Source organism: Pogoniulus pusillus, chromosome 20, assembly GCF_015220805.1.
Source record: "Pogoniulus pusillus isolate bPogPus1 chromosome 20, bPogPus1.pri, whole genome shotgun sequence".
Taxonomy (NCBI): domain Eukaryota; kingdom Metazoa; phylum Chordata; class Aves; order Piciformes; family Lybiidae; genus Pogoniulus; species Pogoniulus pusillus.
Genome location: NC_087283.1, coordinates 23,194,110 through 23,212,304, shown reverse-complemented (window position 1 = coordinate 23,212,304; position 18,195 = coordinate 23,194,110). Strand labels below are relative to the sequence as shown.

Genomic DNA, 18,195 nt, shown 5'->3' with positions numbered 1-18,195 from the left:
ACTCCATGCCCCCCAGCACTGCATTGCTTGCATCCAGCCCAGCTCTGGGAAGACAGGTGGGTGCCTTAGGTGCTCTTGATGGACACCAACCCAGGCCAACTCCTTCCCTGCACCCTCTGCACCCACAGCAAAGGATGGAGCAGCTGAGGAAGGGTCCCGAAAGGCTGACCCAAAGGCAGGGCGGCGGTGATGGATCCTTCCTGGCTAATGTACTTGGAGATGTTCCCCAGCATACGCCGTCTTGCCCGGGCACAGCCTGGCGCTTCACCCTGGCGCTTCGCCCTGGCACTGGATGTGTTACAGCGAACAGCTGTGACGGGCAGGGCTGGCACCAGAGCGCGGCGAGGGGCCCTGGCCGGGGCCGAGGGGATGCCGACGGCGGCAGGCTCGGGAGGCGCTCGGGAGGGGGGCAGGAGGGCGCAGGGGAGCGGCGCAGGGGAGCGGCGCAGGGGAGCGCTGCAGGGGAGCGGCGCAGGGGAGCGCTGCAGGAGAGCGCCGCAGGGGAGCGAGGGGAGCGCCGCAGGGGGGCGCCGCAGGGGGGCGCCGCAGGGGGGCGCAGGGGGGCGCCGCAGGGGGGCGCCGCAGGGGAGCGGCGCAGGGGAGCGGCGCAGGGGGGCGCCGCAGGGGAGCGGCGCAGGGGAGCGGCGCAGGGGAGCGGCGCAGGGGGGGCGGCGCAGGGGGGCGGCGCAGGGGAGCGGCGCAGGGGAGCGGCGCAGGGGGGCGGCGCAGGGGGGGCGGCGCAGGGGAGCGGCGCAGGGGGGGGGCCGCAGGGGAGTGCCGCAGGGGGGCGCAGGGGAGCGCCGCAGGGTGGGGCCGCAGGGGAGCGGCGCAGAGGAGCGGCGCAGGGGAGCGCCGCAGGGGGGGGGCCGCAGGGGGGCACCGCCCAGCCCCGCCCAGCCCCGCCCAGCCCCGCGCCTCTCGCACGCGGCCGTTGCGACGCCAAGGCCCCGCCCCGGAAGCTCCCGTGGTGCCCGGCGGGCCGGAAGCGGAAGCGCGGCCGGGCCGGAGCCGGTGGCGGCGGCGGGCAGATGGCGGAGTGCGGGCCGCAGCCCCCGGGGGGTGGCAGCGGGGCTGCGGGGGCGCCGAGCCGGCATGAGAAGAGCCTGGGGCTGCTGACTACCAAGTTCGTGTCGCTGCTGCAGGAGGCCAAGGACGGCGTGCTCGACCTCAAGCTGGTGCGGGAGCTGCGAGCGGCGGCGGAGCGCCCTGCCGCCCCGGGACGCGGGCTGCTAGCGGGGGGACGGGATGGCCGCATGTGGAGGGAGGGGAGCGGGACGCGGCGGCAGCAGCAGGTGGGGGTCCCTGGGGGGGTCCCGGGGCTGCGGCGGAGGGCATGGCCGCGGGGGTCGGCACCGATTCTTTCCGCTGCTCTCCGCTTTCTCCCCGGCCGGCCCTGCCTACCAGCGCTGCTGGGGACAGAGGAGGCCGCGGGCCCTGCCTGCTGTTGGCCGGCTTCTGAGTACTTTCTTTTGCCCGTCTGCTGCCCTCTTGCCCCAAGCCAGGGTGCGGCTCGGTCGCTGGGCCATCGCGGTGCCGCCCTGGGCAGCCTCGGAGGCCTGTGGCAGTGAATAGCTGTAAAGCTGCTCCTCCTTGCTGACCTGCAGCGGAGAGGGCAGCGTGCTCAGGTTCATCTCTGCCAGGCGCTCTGGGCCGTGCCCTACTTCTGCAGCTACAGTTAGAGAATGGCTTGGCCTGGAAACGCCCTCTGAGGTCATCCAGTCCAACTATCAGCCCAGCACCACCGTGGAGAACGGGGCTGGTGAGGAGCAGCCTCGGGGGGGGGGGGCTGAAGGGAGACCTCATTGCTCTCTGCAGCTCCCTGAAAGAGGTTTTAGTAACATGGGGTTGGGCTCTTCTCCCTGGTCTCAGGTGAGGACCTGGCCTGAAGGAGGCTTAGGTTGGAGAGGAGGAAAAATGTATTTGCTGTAAGAGTAGTCAGGGATTGGCACAGGCTGCCCAGGGAGTGGTGGAGTGCCCAGGTGGTGGAGGTGTTGCAGAGCTGTGGCCATGGCACTGGGGGCCATAGTGATGCTGGGTTGCTGCTGGACTGGATGCTCCCAGAAAGCTTCTCCAAGCCAAACCATTCTTTGAGTTTTGTCAACCTGCCTCTGGAAGAGCTGTGGACTCTCTACCACAGCTTAAAGAACCCCTTTTGAGTGCTGGCCTGGGCAGCTGTTGTCCCTCACACAGCGAGCTCTTGGTGTTCCTCTTCTCACCCTCACCTCCTTGCCCCTGAAGGGGCTCTGAGGCTGCCAGGGCGGTGCCGTGGAGCAGGGCTCCGTGCCCGAGGAAGGGCCGTTTGGGAATGGCTGCAGTCTGGGTGGTGCTCTGCAGGGAGTAAGGGAAGGGTCACTGACTTCTTGTGGTCACAGTGACAGCGAGAGGGAGGCTTTGTAAAGTGAGGCGCTGGGACAGGGGAGGTGTGAGGTGGCCAGGAGTGGTCTGAGAGGGGGGGAAGGGTGGAGCTGAGTGTCCCACCCCCGCTGCAGGCTGCAGACACCTTGGCTGTGCGGCAGAAGCGGCGGATCTACGACATCACCAACGTGCTGGAGGGCATTGGCCTGATCGAGAAGAAGTCCAAGAACAGCATCCAGTGGAAGTGAGTGGTGGAGGTAGCATCAGTCCTGCACAGGTCCCCTCCAGGCCAGGGCTGAATGACACCGGAGTTAAACTGCTGTGCTTGGAGCAAAGCTCCCCAGGGCGTGAGGGCACTTCCCCGGCTGGGCTGGGCTGTGCCAGTTCCTTTTCCTTGGACTGTTTGGCAGATGAGGACTTGTTCAGATGGTCACACTCAGAGGGGAGTGGTCATCTGCTCCAGGTCCACACAGAGCCTGGTGGCAGGTGGTGTGCCTTAGGAGATCCATATTGAGAGCAGTGCCTCATCAGTGGCAGAGTGGGGTAGAGTACAGAGTTGGCATGCTTGCAGATGACATCAAGGTGAGTGGCACACTTGACAGGCCTGAGGAACAGAATCCATCCAGAGAGACCTGGATAAGCTGGAGAAATGGGACCATGTGAACTTCACAAGTTTCAACAAGGCCAAGATGTCCCTGAGTCCCAAGCTTGTGTTTCTGAGCATCAGCCCAGGCTGGGGAGCAGCCCTGAAGGGAAAGACTTGGGGGTGCTGGGGGTGCAGAGCTGGAGATGAGCTGGCACTGAGTGCTGCCAGCCCTGCCCTGCCCTGGGCTGATCCCCAGCAGTGTGGGCAGCAGGAGCAAGGGGAGTATTCTGCTCCTTGCTAAGCTCTGCTGAGACCTTCCCTGCAGTGCTGGGGCAGCTCTGGAGTGCTCAGCACAGACAGGGACCTGCTGCAGCAGGGCCAGAGGAGGCCACAGCAGGGCTGGCAGGGCTCTGCTGTGAGCCAGGCTGGCAGAGTTGGGGGTGTGCAGCCTGCAGAGCAGAAGGCTCCAGGGACACCTTCTGGTGGCCTTGCAGTGCTGGGAGGGACTCCAGGAGAGCTGGGGACAGCCTTTGGAGCAGGTCCTGTTGTGGCAGGCCAAGGGGGGATGGTTTGAACTGAGAGAGGGAGCTTGGGAGTGGAAAGAAAGGAGAAATGTTTGACACTGAGGGTGGGAAGAGCCTGGCCCAGGCTGCCGAGAGGTGGGAGCTGCCCCATGCTGGTTGGTTATGTCTGTGAGCAGCCTGCCCTGGCTGCAGCTGTCCCTGCTGAGTGCAGGGGTTGGACAGGGTTAGGTCCCTTGGAAGGTTCCTTCCCACCCAAGGCAGCCTGTGGTGCTGTGGAGCAGGCCTAGGCTCTTACACACGAAGTGTTTGCAGTGCCTTGGCATTGCACTGGAGATGGGGCTGAGCCCTGCCAGGCTGCAGGATGTAGGAGGATGGCACCAGACCCTGGTGTGCTGGAGGGTAGCTACAGATGAGGCTTTCTGAGCCATTTGGGTTTGGCCAGGAGTGGCGGCGAGGGAGGTGGCAGCTTTCTGAGGGGTTGGGGCTGGTCTGGGTGTTTCCAGGGGCTGATGTGTGTCCCTTGCTGTCCCCTTTGCCCAGAGGGGTGGGTCCTGGCTGCAACACCCGAGAAATAGCTCACAAACTGATCGAGCTGAAGGCAGACATAGAGGACCTGGAGCAGCGAGAGCAGGAGCTGGAGCAGCAGAAGATGTGGGTGCAGCAGAGCATCCGCAACGTCACCGAGGACGTGCAGAACAGCAGATATCCTTTGGGAGAGCTGGGCTGGGCTGCTGCTGCCCTCCTGCTGCTGCAGGGGCTGGCCCGAGGGACTGCTTGGGCTGTGGGGCAGTGATAGAACTAGGGGAATGGATCCAAGCTAGAGGAAGGCAGACCTTAGGAAGAAGTTCTTCAGCCTGAGGGTGGTGAGAGCCTGGCACAGGTTGCCCCCGGAGGTGTTGGAAGCTTCATCCCTGGAAGTTTTTAAGGCTAGGCTGGATGTGGCTGTGGGCAACCTGATCTAGTGTGAGGTGTCCCTGCCCATGGCAAGGGGGTTTGAGCTGGATCGTCCTTGGGGTCCCTTCCAACCCTGGCAGTTCTGTGACTCTGGCCAGCCTGGGAGCCAGCTTCCTCTGCTCCACATGGCTTGTGTCTGGCTCTTTGAGGTGAAGCCTCCCAGAGTGCTGCCCACAATGAGAGACTGCTGCTCTGGGAAGCACAAAGGCCTCTTGCAGTGCAGAGCTGCTCCTGGGGCTTCCCTGGCTGAGGTTGTCAGCTCTAATGGGGACACAGCTTGCAGGCCTCCCCAGCTCAGAGTGTGGCAAGGAGCCTTGGGAGCAGCCTGCCTCGGGGTCAGGCAGCAAACACCAAGGGGCCTTTGCCGCTGCAGCTTTTGTCCTTAACCTTGGACACCTTAGCATATGTGACACACGAAGACATCTGCAAGTGCTTCACAGGTGAGGGAATGCTGCTCCTTCCTGCAGGCTGCCAGCCTGGCCCAGCTGCTCTCCTTCCCCTTGTGCTGGTCACTGCTGATGCCACAGCTTGGGCACAGGGTGCAGTTTTGGGCCCCTCACTCCCAGAAGGACGTTGAGGGGCTGGAGCAGGTCCGGAGAAGGGCAACAAAGCTGGGGAAGGGTCTGGAGAAGAGGGCTGACAGGGCACCACTAACCCATGGCCCTCAGCACCACATCTCCATGGCTTTGAAACTCCTTCAGGGATGGAGACTCCACTGTGGGCAGCCTGGGCCAGGCCTTGACAGCCCTTTAGAGAGAAGAAATTGTTCCTCATGTCCAAGCTAAACCTCCCTTGGAGTGACCCGAGGCCTTTTGATCTTGTCCTGTTGCTTGTTCTTTGGGAGAAGCTAACCCCATCTGTCTCTAGCCTCCTTTCATGGAGCTGTAGGGAGTGGGAGGGTTTCCCCTCAGCCTCCCTTTGTCCAGGTTAACCACCCCCAGCTCTCTCAGCAGCTGCTCCCCAGCCCTCTTCTCCAGACCCTTCCCCAGCTTCCTCATCCTTCTGCCTTTGTGGGCTTGTCTTGTTCACCAGACTTGATGCTGCTGGAGTTCTGCTGCTGCCTTTGGCCTCACCACCACCTTCCCGTTCCTTTTGATGCCCACCAGCAGTGCTAGGGGGCAGGGCTTGTGCTTTTAGGGCACTGGCAGCAGGCTGGAGGCGCTGCCTGGAGGCCAGCAACTGACTGGCTGAGCAAGTGCCTCACTTGTCACTGCAGCTGCTCCTGGTCACCAGCTGCTGGCTGCAGCCAGGCCTCACCAAAACACACAGCTCAGCTCCTGCCGAGGCAGGGCTGAATTCCTCGCAGGGCAGGGCCTTGGTTTTCCATTCTCTGGTCAGTTTTCCTGTAAGAATATCCTTTATGTGACTTTCTTTTTTCCTCTCCTGAGCCGTCTGAGGCTTGCAGAGATTCTTTGCTGCACCCTTGTGGAGCAGGCTGAACTTCAGCTCCTGTTCTAGGAGGTTCTGCCGTGGCAGAGGCTGGGCTGGTGATCTCCAGAGGGCCCTTCCAACCCACTCCCCCTCGCTGGGATTCTGTTTTTTCTTGCTGCCTGCTCTTGAACTCAGAGTGAGGTAGGGCTTGAAGGTTTCCATGTGACTTCTGCCAGCCATGGGTTTGTGATTTGCATACATTAAAAAAGAAGTCAGAAGAAGTTGGGTTCTAGTGCCTGGGAAAGGGAATTTCCCACTGGGTGCTGTGATGCACTTTGCACTTGTGGTACCCCTGGGGAAGGAGAAGCACCCTGCAGGCTAGGGGGTGAGTGAGTTAGGGAGGGGGCCGTGCAGGGAGATGGAAACATGTCACTGCCTTCAGAACCAACAGCTTCTGCCCCTGAGCTCCCTGGTGCATCTCCTGTCTCACCACAAAGTTTTCCATAAAAGTACAGGAGATTTGTTGAGGGAATCTCATCCCAGTGACAGCCCCTGTGGGGTTTTAGTCCCTGTGCCTTCTGCTGCACATTTGACTTCCTGCCTGACAGTCCAGAGCAGGGCAGGGAAGCTGGTGAGGTTCTGCAGAGCAGAGCTGGGGAGGAGTAGCTGAGGGAGCTGGGGGTGTGCAGTGTGGGGAAGAGGAGGCTGAGGCAGAGCTCATTGCTCTGTGCAGCTCCCTGAGAGGAGGCTGCAGCCAGCTGGGGCTGGACTCTGCTCCCTGGGCTCAGGGGATAGAAGGAGAGGACCTGGGCTGGAATTGTGCCAGGGGAGGCTTAGGTTGGAGAGGAGGAAAATTGTCTTTGGTGGCAGAGGCTGCCCAGGGAGGTGGTGAATTGCCCCTGGCTGGAGGTGTTGCAGAGCTGTGTGGCCATGGCACTTGGGCAGAGGGTTTGGTGCCCACAGTGGGGTTGGGTTGCTGCTGGGATGAGTGCTCTCATAGAGCTTTCCCAGCCCAAACCATGCTGTGATTCCCAAATGTGTTCTTCTGCTGTGCCCTCTCCTTGCTCTGAGGATCTCCTGTGCTCATCACCAAGTGAGGCCTGCTGTGAAACCCTTCTCAGTGTGGGCACTGACCACAGCAAAGCTTCACCATTCCATGCATCTGATGGGCACAGCTCTGATACTTCTCTGCTCACATTTCAGCCCAGGCATGGCCTGGAAGCTGCTGGCCTGGGGCTGTTGTGTTACAAGGGGCAGAAAATCAGAGTCATGGAATGCTTTGGTTTGAAGGGACCTCCAAAGGTCACCCAGTCCAACCCCCTGTGGTCATCAAGGACATCCTTCTCTAGATCAGGTTGCCCAGGACATTGTCAGCTCTCACCTTGATCATCTCTAGGGATGGGGCCTCAACCACCTTGGGCAACCTGTGCAGTTTTCCAGCACCCTCACGGCAAAGAACTCTTAAGCTGCTGCAGAGCTTGGAAAGGAAGGATGCTGCCAGCCTGCCTGCGAGCCCTGGAGGTACTGAGCTCTGCACAGGGTCCACTGCAGAACCACAGAGTGCTGGGGGCTGGAAGGGACCTCTGGAGATCATCTCTGATCACCTCATTTATGTCATCTAATTCAACCCTCCTGCTAATGCAGGTCCACTCAGGGCAGGGCACCCAGCAACACATCCAGGTGGGTTTTGGGTCTCCAGAGCAGGAGACTCCACAAAGTCTCTGGGCAGCCTGCTCCAGGGCTCCAGCACCCTCCCACCAAACAAGTTTCTCTTTTGGAATTCTTCTGGTTGGAAAAGCTCTTTCAGCTCATCCAGTCCAACTCTTCTCTATCTCTGCCAAGGCTTCTGCTAACCCACGTCCCTCAGCACCGCAGCTCTGCCTCTTTGCACCACCTCCAGGGCTGGGCATTCAGCTGCCTTCCTGAGCAGCCTGTGCCAGTGCCTGAGAACTCTTTCAGTGAAGAAGTTTCTTCTGCTGTCAAACCTAAACCTGTCCTGGGGCAACTTGAGGCCATTTCCTCTTGTCCTATCACTTGTGCCTCAGTTGAATAGACCAATCCCAGCTGGCTGCAGCCTCCTCTCAGGGAGCTGCACAGAGCAACGAGGTCTCCCTCAGCCTCCTCTTCTCCACACTGCACACCCCCAGCTCCTTCAGCTGCTTCTCCCCAGCCCTCTTTTCCCAACCCTTCCCCATCTTTCTTGCCCTTCTGCTCCAGCTCCTCATGGATGAGGAGCTGGAGCTGCTCCTCCTTCATGGGATGAGAGGCCCAAAACTGCACCCAGTGCTCAAGCTGTGCCTCGCCAGTGCACAGTACAGTTCCGATGGAAATTCCTGGGTTCCAGTTTGTGCCTATTGCCCCTTGCCTCGTCACTGGGCACCACTGACAAATGTCTGGCCCCATCCTCTTGTCCCTCACCCTTTAGATGTTGATGAGCACTCAGCACCAAGCAGCTCTCTGGCCAGTAGAGAGTGGGAGCTGCTGGTTTCAGGTGCAAGCGCTGCAGCTGGAGGTTGCCCTGCTGTGCCTTGCCAGGGCTGTGTGCTGCAGTTTCTCGTTGCCATCTGCAGGGTGGCAGCAGGGTGCAGGTCTCTGCCTTTGGCTGCAGATATCCTTGGAGGGGATTTAAGCCAGACCTGCGGGGGGAAAGGATCCTGGAGGGATGCTGCTAAAATCTTTCAGGGTTGCTTTGGGAGCAGCCTTGCAGGTTGCCTGTGCCCTGGGCAGCTGGCACACTGGGAGCTGTGTGATGTGTCTGGCACCTCAGGTGGGTGTGGATGGCAGTCCTGCAGAAGAAGGGGGGCCTTGGGAGGGGCCTTTGTCGGGGCTTCGTTGGCATCAGAGCAGTTTGTGCTGACCAGGCTGTGTTCACAGGAGACACCCTCCTTGCCATCCGAGCTCCCTTGGGCACACGCTTGGAGGTTCCCATCCCTGAGGTGAGTGCTGAAGGTGTGGAGGATGCAGGAGTGACGGTGCTGGGGAGAGGCTGCTGCTGAACTGCCCAGGCTGGGAGTTGGCAGTTGGGGATCACAGAATCCTAGAATGGGTTGGAAGTGACCTCAAAAATCATTCAGTGCCAACCCTCTGCCATGGGCAGGGACACCTCCCACCAGCTCAGGCTGCTCAAAGCCCCACCCAGCCTCGCCTTAAAGACCTCCAGGCAGGGGTAGCCACAGTCTCCCTGGGCAACCTGTGTCAGTCTCTCCACCCTCACTGCCAACAGTTTCTTCCTCTCCACTCTCCCTCTCCCAGCTCTAAGCCATTGTCCCTTGTCCTGGCACTGCCAGCCCTTGTCCGAAGTCCCTCTCCAGCTCTGCTGCAGCCCCTTCAGCCACTGCAAGGCTGCTCTGACGTCTTCCTGGAGCCTTCTCTCCAGATGGTTTCCTGGAATCGAAGAACTGCTAACTCAAGGAGGGCTCCAAGTGTGAAATCAGTGCCAAACCCCTGTTGGGAAGACCATGAGCAAGGACAGGAGCTGCATGGGGTAGAGGAGATGTAGGAGTCAGGGCAGCCGTGTGTGGACCCTGCCCTTGGGAGAGCCCCGTTCCCATTGGGAAGAGCATTCAGTGCATGGCTGTGTCTAATCCTAGAATCCCAGAGTTGCTCTGCTGGGAAAGGGCCTTTCAGCTGATCAAGTCCAGCTGCTGAGTGGCTGTGTTTTGCTTTTGCCTTGCCCCAGGGCCTGAATGGGCAGAAGAAATACCAGATCCACCTGAAGAGCACCACTGGCCCCATCGACGTTCTCTTAGTAAACAAAGACGCTTGGAGCTCCCCTCCTGTGGTGCTCCCTGTCCCTCCCCCTGAGGACCTCATCCAGTGCCAAGCTGTCACACCCTCGAAGCCACAGATCCAGATCCCAGCACCCACCCAGCTGCAGGAGGCTTCAGTTCCCAGCAGCACCCAGCCCTCCACACCCACACCCAGCAGCACGCAGGACCGCAGCTCCCCCGAGCAGAACGCCACCAGCACAGGTGAGAGGAGGCACAGACAGGCTGCAGAGCTGTTCCTTGGTCTGGCCATGGCTGCAGCTGCTGCTGGGGGAGCACCTCTGCCTTTGCTGCAGTCCTGAGCAGTGGGACTGGCAGCTGCTTGTGCAGGACAATGACCTCCAGTCCAGCCCAAAATGAGAGCTGTGGCTGGAGGGGGCAGTGCCAGGCTGTGGGAGCAGTGGCTGGGGAGAGCTGAGCATGCAGACCCCTGTTTGTGCAAGGGTCTGTTGGAGTCTGAGGTTCAACTTCCAGCTTGAGCAGAGACTCAAGAATACCGGAGTTGGATTGCTTCATCCAGCCTCCCGAGGCAGAGATTCCTTGGTGAGCCCTCCAGGGCTGCCGCCCCCTCTCAGGGAATTCCTTCTTCCTGATGTCTGGATCCCCTGAGCTGCATCTCCTGCCTGTTGTGCACATGCCATCAGTTGGCACCACTGAGGAGTTCTGAGCTGTTGCACATTCCCTACAGGTAGCTATGAGCTGCTGTTAGGCTGTCCTCAGACTCCTGAGGTTGCCCTTGGAATTCTTCTTGCCTGGCTGAGCAAGTCCCTCCTGGCAGGTCCTTTGCCCTGCAGCCCTGGTCATTGTGGCAGCCTTCAGCTCACCTTCCTCAGACTAGAAGGTGGCCAAAGCTGGACACTATTCCAAGAGCATAGTCAGCCCTGAGCAGGCAGAGAGGAAGCTCTCAATGTGCTGGTTGTGGCTAACTGCCTGGTTTGTGTTCCCTGCTGTGAGGGCAGCCTGGCACCACCAAGCAAGCAGCCCTCTTCAGGCAGCTCCGTCTACTTGGCCCTGCTGTTCTCTGTGGGGCTGGGAGGAGGTGGCAGATGTCACTGAGATAGCAGTGGGCATTAAGCTCAGAGAGAGTGTTGGTCTGCTGGAGGGCAGGGAGGCTCTGCAGCACCAGGCTGCACCCATGGCTGAGGCCAATGGGATGAGGTTCCAAGGCCAAGGGCTGGGTCCTGGACCTGGGTCACAGCAACCCCAGGAAGGCTCCAGGGGACAGAGTGGCTGGAAAGTGCCCAGTGGGAACTGTGAGTTAAGTCCTTATCTTCAGCAGCTGAAGATGAGCTAGGGGGCTCCAAGGTGGTCAAGAAGGGCACCATCAGCCTGGCCTGGATCAGCAATGGTGTGGGCAAACAGAAGCAGGGCAGGGATTGTCTTCCTGCACTGGTGAGGCCACAGCTTGAATGCTGGGTGCAGTTTTGAGCCTGTCACTCCCAAAAGGACATTGAGGAGCTGGAGCAGGTCCAGAGAAGGGCAAGAAAGGTGGGGAAAGGTCTGGAGCAGAGGGCTGGGGAGGAGCAGCTGAGGGAGCTGGGGGTGGTTAGTGTGGAGAAAAGGAGGCTGAGGGAGACCTCATTGCTCTCTGCAGCTCCCTGAGAGGAGGCTGCAGCCAGCTGGGGCTGGGCTCTGCTCCCTGGGAACAACCGACAGGATGAGAGGAAATGTCCTCAGGTTGCCCCAGGGAGATTTAGATTGGACATTGGAAGAAACTTCTTCACTGGAAGGGTCAAAGCCTAGCACAGGCTGCCCAGGGAGGTGGCTGAATGCCCACACCTGGAGGTGTTTCAGTGGTAGAGCTGTGGTGCTGAGGGCCATGGCTTAGCCCCAGCCTTGGCAGAATGGTTGGACTGGGTGGTCTGGGTGGGCTCCAGCTGCAGTGGCTCTGTGACGTGGCTGTGTGGCTCTTGCAGGGGGCAGTGTCCCAGCAGCAGAGCCCAGGAGCAGTGAGCTGGAGCCCCTGGGCAGCGTGGCAGCGGCCGGCTTGGACACTCAGGCACTGCAGTCCTCTGCCTCCCTGGACAGCAGCTCCATCCTGCCCAGCCCTTCCACCTCCTTTGAGCCCATCAAGCCAGACCCCACTGGAAGTGAGTATCACAGCTCCACCTGTGTCTTGCTGCGGGGCTAAGGAAGGAGCTGAGCTCTGCTCTGCCTTTCCTGCAAGCACGAGCAGCCTGTGAGGCTGCTGAGGAACCTGGCCAGGAGGTGACTGTCAAGTCTGGGGTCCTGCCACTTTCTGTGACATCAAAGGAGCTGCCAGGGATGCCCACATGACACATCTCTACTGTTAGGTGCAGGATTAGTCCCTTGCAGTCCTCTATGCAGTGCGAAGCCCCAGTCTGGGGACTCTCTGAAGCTCCAGAATCTCCAGCCAGCTGTGAGAGCACCTCGGGCACTTCTTCCAAGGAAGAGCTCTTGGCTCCCTGTTTCTCTCTTACTCAGCAACACTTCAAGTGCCTCTTTGGGCTCTTAATCCCACTGTGAAGAGTGGGCAGCTCCTGCATGTGCCTGGTGAGACCAAATGGGCTTTAAAAAAGCATCATTAGAGCTTTCTGCCAGGCAGTGACAAGATGGCCTGAGGGCAAAGAAGGATCCTCTAGAAGCCATTGTGGTGTTTGGAAATGTTTGGTTCCTTCAGGGCAGGAACCCTCTGGGCTGGAGGGTTGTGGTTGGAAGAGGAAATCTTACTGCACTTTGTGTTTGAGAGAAGTGGCAACTAGTCACATCTTTGTCTTGGAGCAGGCTTGTCTGTGGCCCAATGAGTACTCTCTAAAACCATGCCCTCACCCTACAGCTCCGCAGGCCTGCTGCAGCAGGGCCAGAGGGACCACCACAGGGCTGGCAGGGCTCTGCTGTGAGGCCAGGCTGGCAGAGTTGGGGGTGTGCAGCCTGGAGAGGAGAAGGCTCCAGGGACACCTTCTGGTGGCCTTGCAGTGCTGGGAGGGACTCCAGGAGAGTCAGGGACAGACTTTGGAGCAGGTCCTGTTGTGGCAGGGATGGTTTGAACTGAGAGAGGGAGCTTGGGAGTGGAGAGAAGGGAGAAATGTTTGGCACTGAGGGTGGGAAGAGCTTGGCCCAGGCTGCCCAGAGAGGTGGGAGCTGCCCCCTGGCTGGCACCACTGCAGGTGAGGTTGGCTGTGGCTGTGAGCAGCCTGCTCTGGCTGCAGCTGACCCTGCTGAGTGCAGAGGCTTGGACTGGGTGACTCCTAAAGGTCCCTTCCCACCCAACCTCTTCTACAGAAGAGAAGTGGAGGTGGTGGATGGAGGCTCGCAGCAGGTGGGGCCTGCACACAGCTGCTGGCTCTGCTTACTCTCCTGGCTCCCAGCTCCAACAAGTTGGTTTTAAAGCGGTTGTGCTTAAGGGTTTTGTCACCTCAGCAGAGCCCTGGGCTGTGGGAGCAGAGTGTCTGGGTGGCACAGGATGATTTGGTGCCCAGGACTTTGGGCCGTGAGGCTGTGAAGCACTTCAGACTCTTCATGCAGCAATGCAAACTGTGTGCTTTGTTGTGTTTGCAGTACTGGAGCTGCCCAAGGAGCTGTCAGAGATGTTTGATCCAACCAGAGGTACGTTTGCTCCCTCACCGCAGCTTGGCTCTGTGCCCAGCTACCCACCGAAGGGGGCACTTTGCTTTAATCGCCCCCTTTGGGGTTCTGTTGGGGCTGGGAGGTGCTCGTGGTCACTGGGGTTGCTGGCTGTCCACCTGGGGCTGGGCACTTGCAGGGCCCGGTTTCTGTGTGTGGTGTTTTGTCTTTGCCAGCATCCAGATCATGCAGTCATAGAACTGTAGTATGGTAGGGGCTGGAAGGGACCTTCAAAGACCATCCAGTCCAACCCCCCTGCCAGAGCAGGGGCACCCAGGGCAGGGCACCCAGCGACACATCCAGGTGGGTTTGAAAGTCTCCAGAGCAGGAGACTCCACAGCCTCTCTGGGCAGCCTGTTCCAGCCCTCCAGCACCCTCACACCAAACAAGTTTCTTCTCCTGTTCAGCTGGAACCTCCTGAGACACTTCCTGAGGGCTGTGAACAAGTCAGGTTTTGCCAGCTGAGTTTCCTGTGGAGGGGTCTAGGGCTTCAGCTAGCGCAGGGATAGAGCACAGCCCCTCCTCTTCTGACACCAATTTCCCTTTTCCTGAGCCTCTTTTTGCCACTGCTTGCTACACACACCGGGGCTTGGGCAGGGAAAGGTTAACAAGGGTAGGGAGTACCCTAGGCAGGGTGGGGAACTTCAAGGGAACAGGCCAGGAAATCAGTGTTGCTTAACCCTGCTTGTCTCTTCCCCAGAGTGTATGAACTCTGAGCTGCTGGAGGAGCTGATGTCCTCTGAAGGTGAGTGTTGAGTCCCCTCAGGCTGAGAGCTTTCCAGAGCAGGAAGGCCAAGCTGTGTGACTTGGAACCATAGGATTGGTCGGGTTGGGAGGAGACCTGGTACAGATTGGTATGGGCTGGAAGGGACCCCACCCTTCTCTCTAGAGCAGGAGACTCCACAGCCTCTCTGGCAGCCTGGCTCCAGGCCTCCAACACTCTCACACCAAACTTTCTCCTCCTGCTCAGCTGGAACCTCCTAGGTCTCAGCTCATACCTCTTGGTCCTTGTCCTGCCATTGGGCACTCCCCAAAGAACCTGGCACCTTCATCCTGGCACCTACCCTTCAGATATTTACAGCCACTGCTTAGGTCCCCTCTCATCCTTCTCTGCACACCAATCATCCCCAAGGCTCTCAGCCTTCCTCCATAGCAGAGATGTTCCAGGCCCTTCAGCATCTTCCTAGCCTCTCTGGGACTATCTCCAGCAGTTCCCTGTCTCTGGAACTGGGCAGTGCCATTGGCTTTCCTTCAGTCCTCAGGCACCTCCTCTGTTCTCCATGACCTTTCAGAAATGCTGGAGAGGTCACTGAGTGCAGCTCTTAGCTCAGCATCCCCTCCAGGGACAGGAACTCCACCACTGCCCTGGGCAGCCTGTTCCAAGATTTGACAGCTCTTCTTGGCAAGAAATTGTTCCTCTCATCCAACCTGAACCTCTCCTGGGGAAACTTGAGAACATTTTCCTTCATTCTATTGCATGTTCCTTGGGACAAGAGACCAACCCCCACCCAGCTTCAGCTTCCCTTCAGGGCGTTAAGAGAGCCAGAAAGCCTTCCTTGAGCCTCCTTTTCTCTAGGCTGAAGGACCCTGGTACACTGAGCTGCTGCTCACCAGACTTCTGCTCTGGAACCTTTACCAGCTGTGTTGCTGTTCTCTGGACCCTCTCCAGCAATGTCCCTGATGTCCTTCTTTGAGCGAGGGGCCCAAAATTGAACCCATACCCATCTTGCCAGCTTCCCTGGCTCTGGACACAGGCTCTGTTCCCCCTGAGCTGGCTGTGAGGAGCAGCAGAGCCTGTCCCTTCTGTCTCAAAAAGCTGATCTGAAGCCCCCTCAAAGCCTGTTGCCGTGAGGTGGCGTCCCCAGGGCTGTGCCACTCGGGCACTGGCTGGCAGCTCTCAGCTCTGCCTGGTAGTGCTGGCTCAGGTCACCGACCCTGGCTGCTCTGCCCACAGTGTTTGCTCCCTTGCTGCGCCTGTCCCCTCCACCTGGTGACCACGACTACATCTACAACCTGGACGAGAGCGAAGGTGTCTGTGACCTCTTTGACGTGCCTGTCCTCAACCTCTGAGCCGCCCGCAGCCCGGCGGGCACAGGCCCTGCTGGGACTCTGCCAAGTGTCTGGGTTTGGATTCCTGTGCTGGAGCTGGATGGGTGAGCCACCCTGAGATGCTCTCCTGTGGACTCAGAGCCAAGAGAGGTGGACCTGCAGATTGGGAGCCACCCCATAGCTTCTTCCTCTTCCTCTGCTGCCCGTGCAGGGCACACCTCAGCCCCCATCTCCCTCTCCACTGCCCCCTGGGCCTGCCTTCGTGGGGGCTGCCTTTGAGTCTGCCCAGTTAACCCGTAGAGTGCCCACATGCCTCTGAGCTTCCTCACTGCTGCCTGCCTTGCACTCCCACAGGCACTTTGCACCTCCTAGGTGCCAGCTGCTGCCAGGAGCCCTGCAGCTGTGGTCAGTTCCCAATCTCAGAAGTGGTTCAGTGGATCTGTGAGCAGGGCAGGCTGGGGGGGGGTTGTGTTGCTGAGTGACAGCAAGGAGGATGCAGTGGCACTCAGTGGGCATTTCTTCAGTGGCTGCAGGCCAAGCCAGGATGTTTGCCAAGGAGAAGCACTTTTTGGAGCCAGTTGTGCCTCCTGGTGGGATTCAGGAGCTGAGTTGCTAGCAGGACCCAGGCATACTGGTTGTGCTGATGCAGGAGCATGGGAGCTGCAGGAGCATGGGAGCTGCAGCTCCAGGCACAGCAGCTGTGCTGGCTTTGACAGGACTAAAGAGGTGCCAGTGTGGCATTTAAGCTGTTACTTGGTTTAACCTGGGTGAGGAGATGCATGGAAGGATGAGACTGCTCCAGCTGGTGCCTCCAAGGTACTCCAGGTACACCAGAGCCTGCTCATAGCTGCAAGTAGCTGTCTCCAGCTATTGCAGCTGAGCCTTCAGTGGTCTGGAGGCGACCCAGCAGTAACCATCTGGCAGTGCTCCACCCCTAGGTGTTGTCAAAGGAGTGCTTTGTGCCCTCCTCTGTTTCTCTCTGGGCTCAGGATCAGGTTTTCTGTATATTTGAATTGCTCCTCCAGTGCCCATCGCCACGCTTCCAATTCCTGATCCTGCAGCAGGTCACTTCCTAGTGTGCAGCTTTCTCTGCATCATTCTCCTGCCACATGCTCTCTGTTGCTTTCTTCTTGCCTTCTGTGGTGGAAGTTGTGCTTTTGGCTTCCTTGGGGTGATCAGATGGTACCAGCCCTGGATCCTAGAGTGAAACACCACACTGGTGCTGTGCTTCCTGCTCAGATGCCGTTTGGTTGTCTTCAGTTCTGCACATCTTCTGGTGCTAGCAGCTGTCTTGCCTTTCCTGCTCCACCAGCTGCCGGGGAGGGGGGTGGGCACTGCAGGGAGGTGGCTTTCAGCTGTCCTGGTGACTTGCTGGTGCATCATCTCACTGTCTGTGAGCCACAGGAGCAGCTGCAGCACCAGCAGCTGGGGCTGTAAAGCCACCCATTCCTGGAGCCACAGAAGTGAGCAGAGTTATGTCCTGGGGACCTGCATCCCCGAAGTGGCTCCTCAGGCCCTCCTGGTCTGTGTGGGACTCCTCCAGAAGAGCTGCTCCTCTCTGCAGCTCCAAGCACAGGTATCCTCTCAGGAGAAGTGTGAAGAATTTCAGAGGAACGTTGGGATGCTCTCTAGTGTGACAGCTGCTGCCCATGGACTGGTGCACACCCAGCCTGCATGCAGCCTGTCCCCAAACTCTCCCCTCTTGGCATGGACGCTGGCCGGAACCCCTCAGTCCCGTGTCTGTTAGCTGCCTCCATGGCTGGCTGTGTTCTGCCTGGCCCTCACCCTCCTCCCACCTGCCCCCACTTAGGCCACCTTCAGAAAAAGGTTAGAGAAGAATTTACGTCGCAGATGAACTTTGGGTTCCTATATAAAGATTATTTTTATACTTTTCTCTTTGCTTGTTTTTTTTTTTTTGCCAAGGCAAGCAGTTTTGTCTGCAGTATTTGTACAGTGCTCTCTGCTGTGAATAAATAGCAAAACCCTTCCAGAGCTTCCCCTCGTGGAGCTGATGGGTGTCTGTGCACCGGGTAAGGGGGCCCTGGACGATCGCATCCAAAGGGCAGCACCTCGGCCAGATGCAGGAAGGTGACAAGTGGTGCCCCTCAGGGCTCTGTGCTGGGACCAGAGCTGGTCGATGTCTGCAGCAATGACAGAGAGACTGAGGTCCCCTCAGCAGGACTGCTGGTGACACTGAGCTGAGTGGTGTGATTGGTAAGGCCGAGGGATAAGATGAACCCAGAGGGACCTGGACAGGCTGCAGAGGTGGCTGAGGAGAACCTCCTGAGGTTCAGTAAGGCACAGTGCAAGGTGCTGCACCTGGTTGAGGTAGCACAGAGACTCAGAGCAGCCCTGCAGAAAAGGACTTGGGAGTGCTGGTGGGGGAGAAGCTGGGCAGGAGCCAGCAGTGGGCACTAGCAGCACAGAAGGCCAAGGGCAGCCTGGGCTGCAGCCAAAGCAGTGAGGACAGAGATGGAGAGAGGGGATCCTGCCCCTCTGCTCTGGGGAGATCTGACCTGCAAGGCTGGGGCCACAGAGACCTGGACCTGATGGAGAAGGTCCAGAGGAGGCCACAAAGATGATCAGAGGCTGGAGAAGCTCTGCTGTGGGGTGAGGCTGGGAGAGTGGAGGCCATGCAGTCTGGAGAACAGAAGGCTCCAAGAGACACCTCAGAGCAGACTTGCTGAAGGGGCTGCAGGAGAGCTGGGGAGGTACTTTGGACAAGGGCTGGCAGTGCCAGGAGGAGGGACAATGGCTTTGAGTTGGGAGAGGGGAGAGAGAATGGAGAGGAGAAAGAAATTGTTGGCCGTGAGGGTGGGGAGAGACTGGCACAGGTTACCCAGGGAGGTTAGGGATGCACTTTGCCTGGAGGTGTTCAAGGCTAGACCCGATGTGTTACTGGGCAGCCTGCTCTAGTTGGAGGTGTCTCTGCTGCCAGCAGGGATTTGGTCGACATGCTCTCGGACGGTCCCTTGCAGCCCAATGCACTCTCTGGCTCCGGTGC

At 59.3% G+C, this 18,195-nt stretch overlaps 1 protein-coding gene across 3 annotated transcripts; it reads left to right on the top strand.

Annotated features, from left to right (window-relative positions):
- The first annotated feature begins 981 nt into the window (after nt 1-981).
- E2F4 (E2F transcription factor 4) lies at nt 982-17,084 on the top strand. Of its 3 annotated transcripts, XM_064160687.1 has the most exons (10): nt 982-1,175; nt 2,490-2,599; nt 4,006-4,167; nt 4,816-4,859; nt 8,665-8,726; nt 9,470-9,761; nt 11,474-11,647; nt 13,077-13,124; nt 13,843-13,887; nt 15,097-17,084. In XM_064160687.1, the coding sequence occupies exons 1-10, from the start codon at nt 1,029-1,031 to the stop codon at nt 15,210-15,212; spliced, it is 1,200 nt and encodes a 399-aa protein (XP_064016757.1). In that variant the 5' UTR covers nt 982-1,028; the 3' UTR covers nt 15,213-17,084. The 3 variants fall into 3 exon arrangements, with proteins under 3 accessions (XP_064016757.1, XP_064016759.1, XP_064016758.1); XM_064160689.1 differs by lacking the exon at nt 11,474-11,647; XM_064160688.1 differs by lacking the exon at nt 13,077-13,124.
- Nucleotides 17,085-18,195: the final 1,111 nt, after the last annotated feature.